Source organism: Rutilus rutilus, assembly GCF_951802725.1.
Source record: "Rutilus rutilus genome assembly, chromosome: 8".
Lineage (NCBI taxonomy): Eukaryota > Metazoa > Chordata > Actinopteri > Cypriniformes > Leuciscidae > Rutilus > Rutilus rutilus.
Window position 1 is genome coordinate 34,707,088 of NC_140222.1, and position 16,767 is coordinate 34,723,854.

At 37.0% G+C, this 16,767-nt stretch overlaps 2 protein-coding genes and 1 long non-coding RNA gene across 5 annotated transcripts in view; 1 reads left to right on the plus strand and 2 right to left on the minus strand.

Annotated features, from left to right (window-relative positions):
* The window catches only part of LOC311295324, a 99,746-nt gene that overhangs the window by 51,264 nt on the left and 31,715 nt on the right, over positions 1 to 16,767 (plus strand). Inside the window, exon 2 of one of the 2 annotated variants that reach the window (XR_014628277.1) lies at positions 13,741 to 14,197. The exons of the other annotated variant lie outside the window; for it this stretch is intronic. This is a non-coding gene — a long non-coding RNA (uncharacterized lncRNA). Of the gene's footprint in view, positions 1 to 13,740; positions 14,198 to 16,767 lie in introns of those variants that run through there. 2 annotated transcript variants of the gene reach the window in all.
* Positions 1,821 to 5,348, minus strand: LOC311295319 (V-set domain-containing T-cell activation inhibitor 1-like). Of its 2 annotated transcripts, none has more exons than XM_084416635.1 (4): positions 5,130 to 5,348; positions 3,542 to 3,582; positions 3,120 to 3,449; positions 1,821 to 2,061 (listed from the first exon to the last, which is right to left on the minus strand). In XM_084416635.1, the coding sequence occupies exons 1-4, from the start codon at positions 5,171 to 5,173 to the stop codon at positions 1,916 to 1,918; spliced, it is 561 nt and encodes a 186-aa protein (XP_084272761.1). In that variant the 5' UTR covers positions 5,174 to 5,348; the 3' UTR covers positions 1,821 to 1,915. The 2 variants fall into 2 exon arrangements, with proteins under 2 accessions (XP_084272761.1, XP_084272760.1); XM_084416634.1 differs by having other exon boundaries at positions 1,821 to 2,064.
* Positions 16,512 to 16,767, minus strand: part of LOC311295316 (leukotriene B4 receptor 2-like) — a 106,666-nt gene continuing 106,410 nt past the window's right edge. Inside the window, exon 6 of the mRNA XM_084416629.1 lies at positions 16,512 to 16,648. Within this exon, the coding sequence (XP_084272755.1) occupies positions 16,593 to 16,648 (56 nt within the window). The 3' untranslated portion in view covers positions 16,512 to 16,592. The remainder of the gene's footprint in view (positions 16,649 to 16,767) is intronic.

The window sequence follows — 16,767 nt, forward strand, 5'->3', positions numbered from 1 at the left end:
CACTAATAGGCGACAGTTAAAATTGCTTAGAAACATTTGGGATAATGTGAGTACACAAGTCAACAAACTAAATAACACTGTCCTAGTAGGTTTTGGATATTTTAATCCAAAAATAAAAAATTATTGACTACGGGGGGCTTTAAAATATTCGCCCAGGAACACTCGGGTTAGATGACGTAAACTTAGTAGCGTTCTATCTGTAACATTTTGACTTATTTGCTCGGTGTAATGCTATTATTCTCATGCACTGACTCATTTTCTAAGCTGAACAGCCAATCAGAGTTCACTCTCTCTCACCGACGGCACAACGCCGATTCAACATGCTGAATCGGCCCAAAAAAACCTGCCAGTGTCCGACTAGAGCCAACAGTGCGGAACACACCGAAAAAAAGGTCCGACAGCCGATCGTCCGCTTGGTGTGCCCCTGTGTTTACACAGTTACAATTTAGTTAGTCTAAGCCGTGCATTAATTTGAACAGCTATTATGGGAGTGGCTTGACGCAGCACTGCAGATAACTTTGTTAAAAAAAAGTTTCTGCTGTGCCATTAGAAAAATGTTCTTGACTCTTAAAAAAGTAATTAATGCTGTCACGTATATCTGCTTCACAGGTAAAATTAAACAATTTGCTGTGAAAATGTAAAGTCACTTTTTATTTATCGATTATAACTTTTATGTCGTTTTGGTCACCTGGCTGTTTCCTTACAAAGGTCCAGAAATACAAGTTTTTCGGCAGGTGTGTGAAGTTCTTTTTTACTATTACGTTGCTGTCCTGCCGCCAGAAAAATCACTGCATTGCTGATCATGTTTTCGAGTATCGATATATCTGCCCTTTCCAGTGAACACAAGAGCGTGCAATAATCTCCGACAACTTAATCCCGATAATTTAATCAAATCCGCAAATTTATTTGAAAAACCAAATTAAACAGATCAGTTATCATGAGAAAGGTACGAAGAATGGATCCCAGTTGTGGTAAACGGAAGCTCACGCACGTTCGCTTGATGTGCAAGAACCAATGAGGTTCATTCTTGTGTGTTACGCAGCACGTTTGAGTTTCTTCAAGAACCAATTGAGCTTCTGTCTGTTACGTAAATATGTAAATAAAAGACTCAATTTAAACTGTTCATCATGTAAAGCGATCATGTTTCATCAGAAAATGTGGACTAAACCGCTTAATTTATATGGATTCGTTTACAATCTCTTTGTTAACTTTTTGAAGCATCAAAGTAGTAGCTAGTTGCGCAGACTGTCAATGTAACAGAAATCGTTCAGATTTCATTAAAAATATCTTCATTTGTGTTCCGAAGATAACCAAAGCTGTACAAACTCTGTTAAAAGCCATGGAATAAGAGAAAGAAAAAATTATAATTTGTAATAATTAATTTGAAATTTAAACTAGATATTCTGATAACCCACAATTCTGACTTTTTTCTCTTCAGAATTGTGATATAAATTCAAAATTGCAAGTTATAAAGTCTGAATTGTGAAATATAAACTCACAATTCCAAGAAAAGAGTCAGATTTTATTTGGATAAAATTGTTATAGGTTTAAATATTATTTCATGCTGTAACTGTAGGACTGATACACTATGTCCCCTATGAACTGCATCAACTGAATATTATGTACATCTATTGTTGACATAATTCAAGCTTTAATAGAAGGGTAATCGCAGGTTTCATCAGTTCAGTCTGTCCGTTTAATGGCTTGCAACCATCTGCATTGAGCTTCAAAGAGCATCTTCAATGACTGTATTCTATAAAAATGAAGAACATCTTTTTTTCTGATTCTGACATCCAAAGGCACAACAATAAAAAAAAAAATCTCTTATTCCATGGATTTCTCTCGGTTTCCTCCACTTTTTACAACCTTTTTCTGACACATTTTTCTGACACTGTGATGTCTGCTCCCAAATGGTCTATAACTGAGTTCTTTTTCTCCGGCGAAGTATGACATAGGCAATAGACACAATAAAAACTACAGTTAAAAGAGTGCCAACACATATGAAAATGATCGCCGTCAGGCCCGGTCCTTGGTTTGCTTGATCAGATTTGTTTTCTTTTCCTGCTGTTGATTATGGAACCAAAGTTCAGAGAGAAAAAAAAATTACTGCACAGATTTAAAAACAACATACCTGTCTGTAATTTATATAAAGCAACTTTCGGACTGGAACATCACCAGTTAACTTTTTTAATCATAAACTATATGGGTTGATTTTACAGACAGGTCTTAGATTAAGCCAGGATTAGGCCTTCGTTCAATTAGGGCATTTACGTGGCTTTTATAAACGTACCTTAGAAAAAAACATTACTGTGTGAATCTTGAGACAAAACAATGGCTTTGATATATTTTAAGATATGTGTAAGTGCAAGTTGCTTTCAATTAAAACAGCTCAAACATGCATTTTAGTCTGAGACTAGACTTAAAGTTCACCCAAAAATGAAAATTATGTCATTAATGACTCACCCTCATGTCGTTCCAAGCCCGTAAGACCTCCGTTCATCTTCGGAACACAGTTTAAGATATTTTAGATTTAGTCCGAGAGCTTTCTGTCCCTGCATTGAATAATGTATGTACGGTATAGCCTACAGTCCATGTCCAGAAAGGTAATAAAGACATCCTCAAAGTAGTCCATGTGACATCAGTGGGTTAGTTAGAATTTTTTGAAGCATCAAAAATACATTTTGGTCCAAAAATAACAAAAACTACAACTTTATTCAGCATTGTATTCTCTTCCGGGTATGTTGTCAATCCGCGTTCACGACTCCGCAGTGACGCTGCTGACGTGTCACCAGATAACACGTCAGCAGCGTCACTGCGGAGTCGTGAACGCGGATTGACACTGATGTCACATGGACTACTTTGGTGATATTTGTATTACCTTTCTGGACATGGACTGTAGGCTATACCGTACATACATTTTCAATGGAGGGACAGTAAGCTCTCGGACTAAATCTAAAATATCTTAAACTGTGTTCCGAAGATGAACGGAGGTCTTACGGGCTTGGAACGACATGAGGGTGAGTCATTAATGACATAATTTTCATTTTTGGGTGAACTAACCCTTTAACCCTTGTCTGTGAAACCAGGAGTATATATATTAATCAAGCAGTTTCACGCACCCTTGATGATCAGCTGTACATTCTTCTGTTGATTTGAGGGTGTGATGAGGCAGTTGAACTCTCCTGCATCAGTGTAATTGAGATTGTTGAGTTTGATGGAGAAGTTTCCTTTCTCATACTCCAATCGAAAAGTTTCAACTCTATTCTTGTACCGAGGGTCCTGTCCTACCACAGAATCTTCACCCTTGACTATATCATACACAACCTCACTGTCATTGTGTCTCCAGCTCACATCAGTGTCTTGAAGTTTAACATGTTTAGTGGAAGAACACGGCAGGAGAACAGAACCACCAATAACAGCCTCTCTATGTACCGTTTCCTGCAGAGACACTATAATGACAGACACATTAACTGTAAACACAGTCTGACATTTATACATGTAGCATGAATGTATCATTCAAATTTAAAGTTTAGATGCTCACCTTTGTTAATCAGCACTGCAAACACACAGATGAAGCGGCAACTGGAGAGGAACAGAAAAAACAAGTTCCTTTAATTTCTTTATTCTCAACCAACATCATGACATTGTCAGCAAGCTTGTTTGTGATGATCAGAGTAGAACTGATCCCGCCGGTTAGAAAAGCTCTCTAACTTGCTGTGATGTAAACACTCTTGCAAGACTCACGTAGGCGAAGTGTCTGTTTACCTAGGGTGACCATATTGTAGTCTTCAGAAAAGAGGACGGGGTGAGGGGGGTAAATCATCTGTGAATTTACATTTGGGTTTTTTTTTTACGCTGTTCATGAGCCATGTGCCACTGTTGACAAGCAAGCCGTGGTGCTGATGGTAATGATTAAGATGCAGTTTGACCAATGTTTGCGTTACGTACATGACCGACCAACCAATGCTGGCGTGCAAGAAGGCGGGACCTAAAGCAATGCTAAAACGCACATCAACCTGATCACTTGTTTAGCGCTCATGTCTCAGATTCATCAATCGGAATGAATTCAGTCCGATTGAAACAAAAGGTGCACATGTAAACATAATGAATGCCGACTGTAGAAAGCAAAAGCCGAATCCCGGATATTTTGGGCGATCTAGAAATCCTGGCCGGATGCATTTTTTTAGTTCCAAAAGGAGACATGGTCGCCCAGCTGCACAAACTAAAAGCATTATGGGAAGTGATTTGCTGCTGATAAAACTTAACACACATCGGCTTAGAATAATATTGAGGTTTAGTTGTCAAACATGTTAGTCTTTTAACTCTAATTTGCCTGCTCGTCTCCATTCAAGGTAAAGAGTTCGGAAATTCAAATAAGCCAAATGCTAAAGTTTGAGACTTTCTAATGCCTTTCTTGAATTGACAAAATGACAAAAAAAAAATGTATTTCACATTCAGTGTGGACAAATTGCTTGTCAAAGAAATTACACTCCTATTTAAAAGTAACAAAATCCTGCATGCACATCACTAAATCATGACATAAATATTACATTGTGATTGTTATTATTATTTTTTATGTAGAGAGTTAAAGTGAGATCATTGGGGTAACATGCCCCCCCTAATTATTATAATTTGTGGAGTTATTATTTAAAAACATCTTCATTGACATCAGAATGAATAGTCTCTCTCTAAAATTAAAAATATTTATAAATAAACATTAAATGGGATTCAGGTTAACTGGATTTCATTTGTAAATTGTCACTAAATTGATCATTTTGATACTAAATTGATAATTTATTGATTTATCCCCCTTAATAATATACTGGATGTTGCTTAATTACCCTGTAGATCCTAAACTCTAAATATGTTTTAGCAGTAGGTGTTCTTGTTCTGAAGGGGGAATCTTCACCCATCTTACAAAAAAAAAAAAGTTAATATCTTGAATGCACTGTAAAATAAGGCCAATCAAATAAACGTAACTGCATGCACCAAAACACACTAAGGAAATACAACATGCTAATGCTAAAGGCTCATAATGTTACCGCGGCAGATCTATAGCGAAATGTGTGGGAGGTAACGTTACAACTCGTTTTGTGTAAACAGAATTTCATTAAAAATCATAAACATACCCGATGATCAAGGTGCCCCGATAAAACTCATATATGTTATACATTATTGTCAGAAAACAAAAAGTACCGGGACTCTGAACCCCTTTCCGGGTTTCCGGGTTCTCTCTGTAGCGGAAGTTGTCATAGAAATATGCGGCGGAAATCTATAGTGCTGAAAATATTTTTATAATATATGACTGCAGCAAATATTATTTGTATCTATTTTTTACTCCAACAGCAAAAAAAACAACAACAACAACAACAAAAAAAAAATCGCGATTAACTTTTCGCGACGTACAACAAGAGGAAAAAAATATATAGAGAGATGGATAGGCAGATTTTCAAATGTACCATCACCCTCTCAGCCGCTGTATTCGAAACCAGTGCTAGTTAGCAGGTTCCTGTTAGTCCCTGCTGGTAGATGCTGGAACTACACCACTCGATTGCAAAAAGCATGTTTTTTTCATAGACACCCTTTCAGAAGTAGGCTATACGTGTTTTCTGATTAAATAAAAAGTATTTTAGAGCTCCTTGTTTGAAACACCTTGTTTGAAATGTACTTGTTTTTGTAATTTCATGCCAAGTTAAAATGTAACGCAAACTATAATTTTATAAAAAAGCAAAAAAAAAATAGCTACTTGCTTTCATTTTCTTTTTGCCAACTTTATTTAATTGCGAAAAACTTTTTTATTTTTATTTTTAAGTTAATAGTTGTTTCCCTTTGTTTGGATAACTTCGGCTAGGGGAGCATATAGTTAAAGTAAAAGATAAAAGGGTCACACAAACACACAGCTGCTGGTTCTCCAAGCAAGTTTTTTTTTGCAAGCACCAATGTCATGACTGCATCAAACATAGGCCTATGTTCAGTATTATTGAGGAAACTTCCCTGCATTGTCGGTGTTACATTTTCGGTTTCTGAGATTTTCAGTTTCTGTGAGCGGGATGTATGATATGAGTTTTCTTTTGAGTTGGGTTCACTCGACATTGCATCAGCTGTCACAATGGGGAAACTCCATTCTCCGATAAATACTTAAGAATTAACAAATCATGCCAGTATGAGTAGCCTACACTGGCCAATGATGTTCAAGTGTGCAAAATAGAGGCGGGCTCAACTGCTATAAGGTGAACATCATTTCCTCAGAATCGTTCTCCTTCAAGACATCTGTTGTCTTCACTAAAGGCTTCACCACTCAACTCTTCAGGTCAGCGTTCAGTTCAATGCCCCGCCAGGCAACCCTCTAGATCAGTGCTTAATTTGTAAATAAATAAATTTTTTAAAAGGCATTGTGACCGACACTGACCAACACTTTAGTTTTCCCGGAACATAAAAAGACGTCATAAACTGACGGCACAAGCCTCATTCACAGGTTTCTGCACTGTCCTAACTACAGCCTACCTAGAGTGTTATTGCAAGCAGCCATATCACCCTGTAGCCCAAGACCGGTTGCCCACTGAAGCTAAGCAGGGTTGAGCCTGGTAAGTACCTGGATGGTAGCCTGACGTCGTCATACTCAGATTCTAGTCAGAATGTGAGTCTGATACTGCTCCTTTGGGCTGTGATTATGGGGCATGTTTCAACCGAACCAGAAAGGAAAATGCCTCTGCACTCAATTGGATAGACCTACAACCAATCAGAGCAACGGAGTAAGTGACGTAGGTTCTTCATTCATCTTTCCGATCGACAAATGCCTTGATCGCGGTTCTCTGTTCCTCTTTGCACTGTTGATATCTTCTATAACAGACGCGATGGCAGAACCTACACCATAGGCGTCGATTTCGGGGGGGACGGGGGGGACGCGTACCCCCCAGATTTCGTCATGAGTCATTTTGTACCCACCACTTTTAACTTCCGTCCATATTAATTTGACTTTTGGTTCGATTTTTTTGACCGTTTTCAGTGGTTGTGAGGAGCAATATGAGAGACAAATTTGGTAATCATTGTCTGACCCAACAAAAAAAAAACATTATAATATTCATTTAAATTTTTTTTCCGTGTTGGCATTTATGAGGGAAAAAACAACGTGTCAGTTTAGGTTACGGACCAGAGCACTCTGAAAGCGGCACTAAAAGACTGCTTTAAAACTTTCACAGAGACCTCAAACAGAACAGCTGCCTTTCTTTAAAATGAATTTCGTTTTGTATTAATTAATTTTAATCAATGTTTTATGAACCAATGGATTTAATATAGCTATAAAAAGTAAATATAGCAGAATCATACGTGACGCATTGCTGCCACATACATATTATTTTTTCACCTCAATTATGTCTACTAACGAGATCTTATGTCGTTTTAAAATAACTATGCATTTTAATTGTTTATTAATGAACTAGTCTTTTTTAAATCAGTGTAGGCTGCCTGCATACTTATCTCCACATCTCCGCTGTAATGTAGCCTAGATGCGCCTTTCATACGGACAGGATTACATAATCAGATGGTAGCTACCGTATTTGCTTTCGATTGGATTTTTTTTTCGTTGGTGGACATTTTTTTTAGTAACTTTATAGTTATATTTCTCATGTCTGTGAGGCTTGTCTATACACTGTTTGTCAGGTCATTTTTGAGGCGCGCTCCAATTCACAGAGATCATGAAAGCGCGCCCTGTTCGTTTTCTTTTATTTTACAAAGGCACACCGTTTTCTTGTTGTTGTGAGTTTACACAAATAAAAGTAGTTGCGACTGATGTATTATTATATTCTGTATGACCAGAAATGGAGTATTTTAAGTTGTTTCCACTGTTGATAGGAAAATGCGAGTGATGGCACCGGCGCCTCCATCCACATAGGCTATAGTGCGCGCTCCATACTCCGCACAAACACTCGGATATGCGCTTCCTAATAGCAAACATTTATTTAGGTTAACGTTAGAGCGAGCGGCCATGCCAGACGGATAATCCTCTTCATGTTTAACTAATCAAATTCTGTTTCATTTTATTGCGCCAGTTTGAAAAGGGCGGCTGAAACACTTAGCCTATACAGATAAACGCCCAACGCTGGTGTTTTTCTTTAAACAAATTCGTTTAGGCTTTAAAATAAATATTGTTTATGGGCTAATTAATGCCACAATAATTTATTTATTTTATTTGTTTTGCATTGAATACCATTGCATATTTTCATTGAATGCATTGAATATTTGCTATGCACCGCTATGCCATCCTCCCATAGAAAGACGCGTTAAGAGCCACCTATTTTCCTTATAATAAAGGGTTTCTACGAAAGGAAAACGCTTAATGTATAATTAAATGCATTGCGTTCATATTCTTTATCACTGAAGCTTTTTCTTTATTATAAGGGTGTATTATTCCATTAAAAAAGGGACTGTTTATAAGGTGACAATCCGTTATACATCTTGAAGATTTTTGTATTGTATTGTATCTTCTGTTATAAACACGAAGATTGACATTTCGTTAATTAAACAAAATAAAAACACAAGGTGTAAAAAATAAACAACTTAGGCTATGTTCTGTTAGATGTGTTTTGACTAGTTTTTGTTTAATTATATCTCTATGAAGATATAGCCTATTAACAATCATTCATAATCATTACTTTTACGAAGTGGACGAGCGGAGCGGAATATTCAGAAATGCGCTCTCCGCTCACGAGCTCTGATCGGATTCGGAACAAAACCGAACCTCACTGTCTGCTGAACTTGCGCAGAAACATCAAAATATAACCAGCTTTTTTAAATGTTTTTTTAAAACTAAACACTATTTTAGCACAAATTATGAGCTCATTGGCGATTTTTTTATAATTATTGACAAAATTAGAATATAGTAAAAGTTTTTTTTTTTTTTTTTTTTTTTTTGGGTGGGCCTGTTGAAAAGTGGGGCCGTGCCTGAGCTACAGGACATCGTCTTCCAAAACATAACCTGCGCGAAAGAGAGAAAAAAATGAATGCGTCATTGTACCCAGCACTTCTGAAAATGCACTTCCGAATGCGTCTCTGTCCCCAGCACATTTCAAACCAAACTGACGCCCATGACCTACACATGATGTTTCATAAACAAAGTTTGGGAGGAGCACGTTCAAATAATCAATCCAATCAACTTGTCATCAAACAATTACCAGGTCTACCCTATCAGCATGAGAGGAAGAATATATTTATTCACTCTGTCAAATCACCTAACATTCCTTGACAGTTTTCATTATTCCTCGACTCATTCTTGGCTTGTTCTTCCACAGCCAAGAATACGGGGGGAGTACTTTGGGTTCGGGCCGAATACCGAGCCCGGAGCCTCTCCCCAGACAGCACGCCAAATATGCATTTATTCTATCTGACTTATTTGTAAGTGTGAAATCTCAATTCTCCAGTGGCAGTCATCTTTGTTGTAAATGAATTCAACTCAAACGCTCGTTGGTGACGTGGATTATTATGTTACTGTTGATCATCTGTCCATCATCGTATAAAGCCCGCCCTGACAATTTGATTGGTACGAACAGCTTTTGTTCGGGCATAATAGCTCCCCAACAGTTCAAGTCCAGACTGAACTTCCCTAAAAATGTTGTGGGCGGGGAGAAATTCGTCTGGCATCCAGGCTACCTGGATGGGAGACCTCCTGAGAAAACCAGGTTGCTGCTGGAAGAGGTGTTAGTGACAGGGACACTATACTGTCAAAGAGCACCGTCCTTCGGATGAGACGTTAAACCGAGGTCCTGACTCTCTGTGGTCATTAAAAATCCCAAGATGTCCTTCGAAAAAGAGTAGGGGTGTAACCCCGGCATCCTGGCCAAATTTGCCCAGTGGCGTCTGTCCATCATGGCCTCCTAATCATCCCCCATATACTGATTGGCTTCATCACTGTTTCCTCTCCACCAATAAGCTGGTGTGTTGTGGGCGTTCTGGTGCAATATGGCTGCCGTCGCATCATCCAGGTGGATGCTGCACATTGGTGGTGGTTGAGGAGATTCCCTCTTCCACGTAAAAGCGCTTTGAGTGCAGAGAAAAGCGCTATATAAATGTAATGAATTATTATTATTATTATTATTCTGCCACGCTACATTGAGACCAAAAATCATTCAGTCGATCAGTAATATTCTCTCACGGAATACGTCGTTGCCTTTTTTAAATTGTATTCTATGGACCACTTGCACTGAGCTTCGTGACGCACTTCCGTTTAAAAATAGTACGTCTCACTTATTTCCGGTTATGTTTACTTTCAATGTACTGTGGTCAATGAGAGTTGAACAAACGCCACCTAAAATGAGTGTCCGCAATAAGATTTAAAAATTTGACAATTTTTATTGACAGGAGAAGGTATATTCTGATAATATATTTTTCCAAACTTATCGGAACATGAGGTTTCAATCCAACCAATCAATTCTGAGCAAAAAAGCGGCCTAAGTCATTTGCGTTTTTTTTTTTTTCTTCATTGTCCAAACGAATGAATGGAGAGGCGGGCCTTCCTGTTGTGGTGACGGAAGTTTACAGTTGCTTGGATCGTCGGAGACTACAATGATGGTGAAGAAACTTGTGGTGGCTGTCGCGGGTTACCGGAGCTGTATGACGTCACGAACACTTCACGTTACCACAATGTTAACAAAAGCATAACAAAGTTAACAAATATGACAGTTTACTTAACAGCAAACCAAAGATTCCAGAGCCTAGAAACATAAAAACATTATAATAAAATAAAAAAACCACAGCGCACTGCTCTTTTCTAAATTAAAAAAAGTAAGCCAAAAAAAAGCAAGTGCGGTGCACCTTGCATTTTCAAACCTGAAAAAAGGCGTTCTGTGTGATCGGGCCTTAAGCGATGATCTTGTACTACGCCATCATCAACCGTCGAACTTCAATTCCAATACTCAAGAATGCAAGTACAGAGGACGCATAAAGGTGCCCAGATGTGTTCTTGAGGATGCATTGAATGCAGAGAATCGAAACGTTAGAAATCCCAGAAAACGCTACGGGTGGTCGACGTACGGAAGCCTGTTAGCTTTAAACTTCTCATTTTACTCCATTAGGCTACTATTGCAAATATGTGACGGCTTGTGCAAAAAAAAACATTTGTCTGTTTGTTTTACTTAATTTTAACAAAGTAGTGCAGTATTTTTATTGGCTTATTAAAAATAATCTTAAAGGAACCGTATGTAAGATTGTGGCCAAAACTGGTACTGCAATCACTTTCAAATTACTGTAGAGCGGTGTATCCTGGCCAGACTACTGTTGTCAGTGATATAAGTATAAGTATAATATGAAATAAATGTATAGGTTATGACACTTGTTTGTGATGTTATGTTGTATTTATTGTGCATTAGCCGCTACTTATAATATGCTGTGATTGTCAAGATCACAGCACGTCTCAATTCTCACAAGGATGCGTTCTGTGTCCTCGTGTCCTTCCGAGTTCGCCTGGCAAGACCGGTCTCAGTCAGAACACAAGTACATTCTTTGCCTTCTTGGAAAAAAGCAGAAACAGAAACAGCCTTTATAACTCCAGCATCCTGGTGCAGAGTGTTGCCATGGTAACACCACGCCTTAAGTAAATGTAAAACATTAAACACTGACATCATGTGACACGCCTTTGCAAACTAAATGAGATTAATAGCTTAAGAATAGCTGTGGTTGAGTCTCTTATTAGTCTGAATAACCAAGCTCTCCATAAAACAAACAAACAAACAAAACAAGCCCCACAATTTAACAAAACGACATATAATAAAGACACTTCATAATTAATGGTATCTGTCTTTGTCAGTCATGTGTGTTTATTATGTGTGACATCACAGAGGCTCCATTTTGAAGGTATTGTTATTCAAAGAAGTGAAGTAACGAGATTAGAAGTTAACAACTAAATCGTTAAACTGTAGAAGCGCAAGAAAACCGAGAGAATACCATAATGACAGTCAACAAATATGCCTAAAATCGATTTAGAACATTTATCCATATGACATGACTGTAATAATTCAGGGGTTGCAGACCCCTCTTTGCTGCGTCCATCCTCATTCGCTTTTTATGTATAAGTGCCGCCTGTAAACGGTTCAAAAACTTTGAATCTCTTACCGTGTGTATACGAAATTTGGTTTTCATACTTCATTTGGCTGTCATAGTGTTGTTAACAAGGAGAGAATAAAGAACACCACATTTAAAAAAAAAAAAAATTTAAATAACATGTTTTAATGTTAATGCAAGACTGGGCAAACAGGATAAAGCATCAGCTTGTTTTTGGATAATTTTGACTAGGGAAACATGTCTTTAAAAGTAAAACAATTAATAAATACAAGGGTCACACAGCCACAGAGGTGTAAAGGGTACCTGAAAACTATATTAGGGTAAAAGTAGATAGGCCTATATAAGTTACAATTTACCAAGAGTATCTGATTTTAACAGTACTTAAGTATTTTACTCATACCGAACGAATAGGCTCAAAGATGCACTAGTCCTTGACACCTGAGACAATAAGAAACAATTGATTTGTAAATATTGCAAACAATAAAGGGCAACACAACAACCTTTTAAACGTCTAAACTCTCAAGTCTCAGTTAAGCTCAAGTGCACAAATAGGCCTTGAGTAAACCAATATCCTTCAAAATGGTCTCCTCAATATAGTGGATAAATAAAATGTTAAGTAAAATTAAATAATCAAAGTCAACTTGATAGTCAATATCGCTTCTTTATAGCAGAAACAAACTGCTTCTGAAAAAGTTAGGTGCCATGCAATGTGTAATTGCATTACTCATCACAAATGTATTGGAGTAAAAAGTACATTTACTTATTAAAAAATATATTTGATACTCAATTAAACTTCCCATGACAGGATTCTTGCTCTAGAACTTCACACATTTCAGACAAACATCCATGCTTATGTCTAAATCCAGAACTAAAAAAAGGAGTTTTATTAATTATTTATTATATTTATTTATATATATTTTATTAAAAATATGGGTAACACTTTTTTGATAGTCCCCTTTAGACATTGTTTGTTTACTATGAGTAATATTGCACCTACATGTCAACTAACTTATATGAAATAATTTTGCAAAAATATATATATCTTTTTTTCATGAGACTGGCCAGCAAATGAGGCTCATTCTTTTATTATTAATTAGCAAAAAGAAACACACCACTGAAACAAGTGGGTAAATGGGAATTAGTCTGAAAACCTGAATCCTAAAATGTTTGGGATTATCAGCACCTCATTGTTACCAATTGTTCAGTCATTTTAAATAACATGATATATTTTAAATAACTCCATTCGTCTGTCTGCCTGTCCATCCATCCATCCATCCATAATACTGATTATACTTTGTGATGAAAAAAGCATCATTAATAGTTTAGAAACGGCCCAATTATCCTCCTGATGATATATTGTTTCTTTACGTTGTGTTTGCTTTTGTTAAATATATATTTTTTATAGGCCTACATGATTTTATGTTTGCTAATATTAAAACTGCACATCATTTACCAAGTCTGATTCATTAATTCCCTATAACACATCAGTCGACTGGCAGCAGAATTTGCTAAATAAATGGATGTTGCTCTTTTCAGTGTTTATAACTCCAGCATCCTGGTGGAAGGGTTTCCACAGTAACACCACACCTTAGTAATGTAAAACATTATACAAATTGAATGGCAAATTTATGAAAAGGCTGTAGGTTTTTTCTCTCTTTTTTAAACCTTTTTGTTTCTCTTTCTCTGCAGGTCAGATTGAGGACGTCACTGGAAGATCTGCATCCCTGAAGTACTTGATAAACCATGACAGCAGGAATGTGTGAGAGATCAGAAAAAAACACAGTTTAAATCTGTGACTCGATAAGAACTGTGGCGAGATGCATGGAGAAATACCTGCTAATCTACAGTGTGTGGAGAGTTTTAGACACTTGTGAAAAATTATGTAAAGTGAACAACAATGCCATAATATATTTCTCTTTTAAAATCAAATCTGTATTGATCACATTAAAACAGCTTTGTCATAGTTTTAATTTTGTGTGTATGTTTGTGTATAAATACTAACATGTACAGTACTGTATATTTACATGATCTGGGTATGACAGAAGCCAAGAACCTTATTTAATAAATACATCTGTAACAGATTGATCTTCAATGTTCACTGGGATATTTTAAGTGTTAAATGTCTTAATAAAATGTCTTGGAAGTGTTTAGTGCCTTAAATGTCCCTTTAGTATGATGATTATTCTAGCCTGTAATTTTTCAATAATAAGCATTCTGAACACTTCCCTAAACTTTACCACATTGGATATCAAACACAGTATTTTTGTCTCCTTAAGTAAGATCTGCTTATTTGAGAAACAAAGCTGAATATGAAAATAAGGCCCCGTTTACACGATGGGAAAACGCAGATATTTCCCTGCGTTTTGGCCTGTCATTTACACGAAAACGCCGTTTTTATCCAAGAAAACGATTATTTCTAAAACCGTCACATTTAATATGCGCCAGAAAATGCTAACGTCATTGTTTAGAGTTTGTTTGGCTACTATTTGATCATGGATGCTGTTAAGGTGGTACTCATTTTTACTTTTGTGCAAACGTTTTTGGCCTGTTTGCATTTGCTTCACTGTCTGTCCACACAAACGAATCTCGTGCCATGTCTGTTGTTTTGAAAGGAACTGGAAGTCGCTCGTGCTATTCGTTGTTGACGATTTTGAGGATTCTGATTGGCTTGCATGGCTTTACCCTTCTCCCTACACTGCCGCCCATAGGTTTGGCATAATTATGATGTTGCTCGACGGCGTATTTATGCGGGTTGATGTAAACGACAACTTTTTTGAAAACGATGTTATTTTTGAAAACGGAGGGGGAGAAATATTCGTTTCTCTAAATACCCGGCTATGTAAATGTGGCCTAAGACTTGTTTTGAATATAATTTAAGTCATCAGCAAACAATAACTGAAAACAAGCTCTCTGGTTAACAAGGAGAGGAAACAAGAAACAGGTGAGATTGTGTTGCTGTCTTGACAATTCTGTACCACAAGTGTTCTTTCTTCATGTTGTGTTTACTAGTGTTAAATCTATTATGTTTTCTTTATGTGCTATTTCATAATTATGTTCAAATTAGAAATGCATTCCATTTACCAAGTCTGACTCATTACTATGACATTATGTCTTCATTTAGTTTGTCTTGTTCAGTTCATTTGCCCTCATTGTGTATCTTGATTAGTTAACCATTCGCACCTGTTTCTGTTCTCCCTGATTACATTCTCCCTCATTAGTTCCCTTATAAAGTTGTTCTGTTCACTATCTGTGATTGTATGTGTTACTCTGTGAGAACTCTTTGTCTTCTTGGAATAAATATAACTTATTTGGATTATCTTCGTCTTCGTGCGCTCTCTTGTTATCTGCATTATTAGCAGCGTGACAATTACACATCAGTCAAATTATTTATTTTTTTTCTTTGTTTATAAAGATGAAACATGGTGCTCAAGGTTGAGATCTTCTATACAAGTTGTTATAGACACTCCACAGAATGAGTAGATGGTGTCTTCAACTGCATGACTGTCAGACCTTTTTATTATTCACAAATTGTAAAATCGGTTGTAAAATTTTGTTTTCTCCCAGACAGCAACATAGTGTCGACCCAGATCCGGCCCCCATCTGGTACACATGGATTCCACACAGCTCTGGATTCTGGGCTGGATCAACACCTTTGTTGGTCCCGAAACAACATTCCAGCCAAACCAGAACTCCATACCTCACACAAACCATAAACTAGCCCTCAAATCAGTGGACAATTATTGGTTGATAAAGATGGTGTTCAAACCCCTAACATTAACACAAGCCTAAACCTAACCCTAAAATGTGATTGGTTGATAAGGATGTTTTTCCAGGACCAACAAGGATGTTGATTCAGGAAACTTTCTCCTTGGTGAAATTACCTTCACCTCTATATACATATTTTCTGGGAAAAATGTAAATGTGCTCCTTGTCACCTTGAATATCAAACATACCGTACTGCATTTTTTGTCATGTTTTCTAGAAGATTCAAGGTGACTTTAAGAATCCAAACTGTTTAAGCTGTTTTGCTGACTTTTCTGAGAATATATTATTTCATTGAAGTCATACTTCTTTGTTTTAAGCATAAATATAACAGAATACAGTGCAGGTTATGCTCAGAACTAAAGTTATAGAAATACAGTGAACAGGAAGTAGTTTAGTGTTTTTCTCACTGTTATGTGGCGCCCTCTACTGAATAAACACCGAACTAAATCTTTGAAATGCTGCGTACAGTGATTTGGATACTGAAGCCACGCTTTAAAATGTCATTATATAACAAAATATTAAAGCAGATGACATTTATTTTAACAACATATAGCACAAGTACACTGTGTTACTGTAGATTTACTTAAGTGCACTTGTCAAGTGCACAGCATCATTCAGTCTAACTTATACAAATGCATAAAGCACACTGCAAAAACAAAGATCCCTAAACAGCCCAAACAAGACAGAACTTTCCTGCTAAGTTTATGCTGTGGTCACTTTCCATTTCTCTACTTTAATGTACAAGCTAGCATTAGTGCTAGTGGTGGAATCAGATTTTATTGTTGGGATAGTCGACCTCTTCTTTCTTCCCTCGTTCTCGATTGCTCTGACTCTGCCGGATCTTTCGTGTGGACTTGATCCCTGAGCTCTCCAACAGCCATGCCATGAAGGCCAGGCCCTCTGTTCAAAAGTTCAAAAGGATCTCAAAGTGGCAGTTGTGAAGCTTTTCAA

Excerpts from the sequence above, each read along its gene's own strand:
- LOC311295319 (XM_084416634.1), bottom strand. The coding sequence starts at position 5,173 with ATGTATAACATATATGAGTTTTATCGGGGCACCTTGATCATCGG. Across the intron at positions 3,583-5,129 it reads CGGGGCACCTTGATCATCGG|TTGCCGCTTCATCTGTGTGT; the intron begins GTATGTTTATGA and ends GTTCCTCTCCAG. Across the intron at positions 3,450-3,541 it reads TGCAGTGCTGATTAACAAAG|TGTCTCTGCAGGAAACGGTA; the intron begins GTGAGCATCTAA and ends CTGTCATTATAG.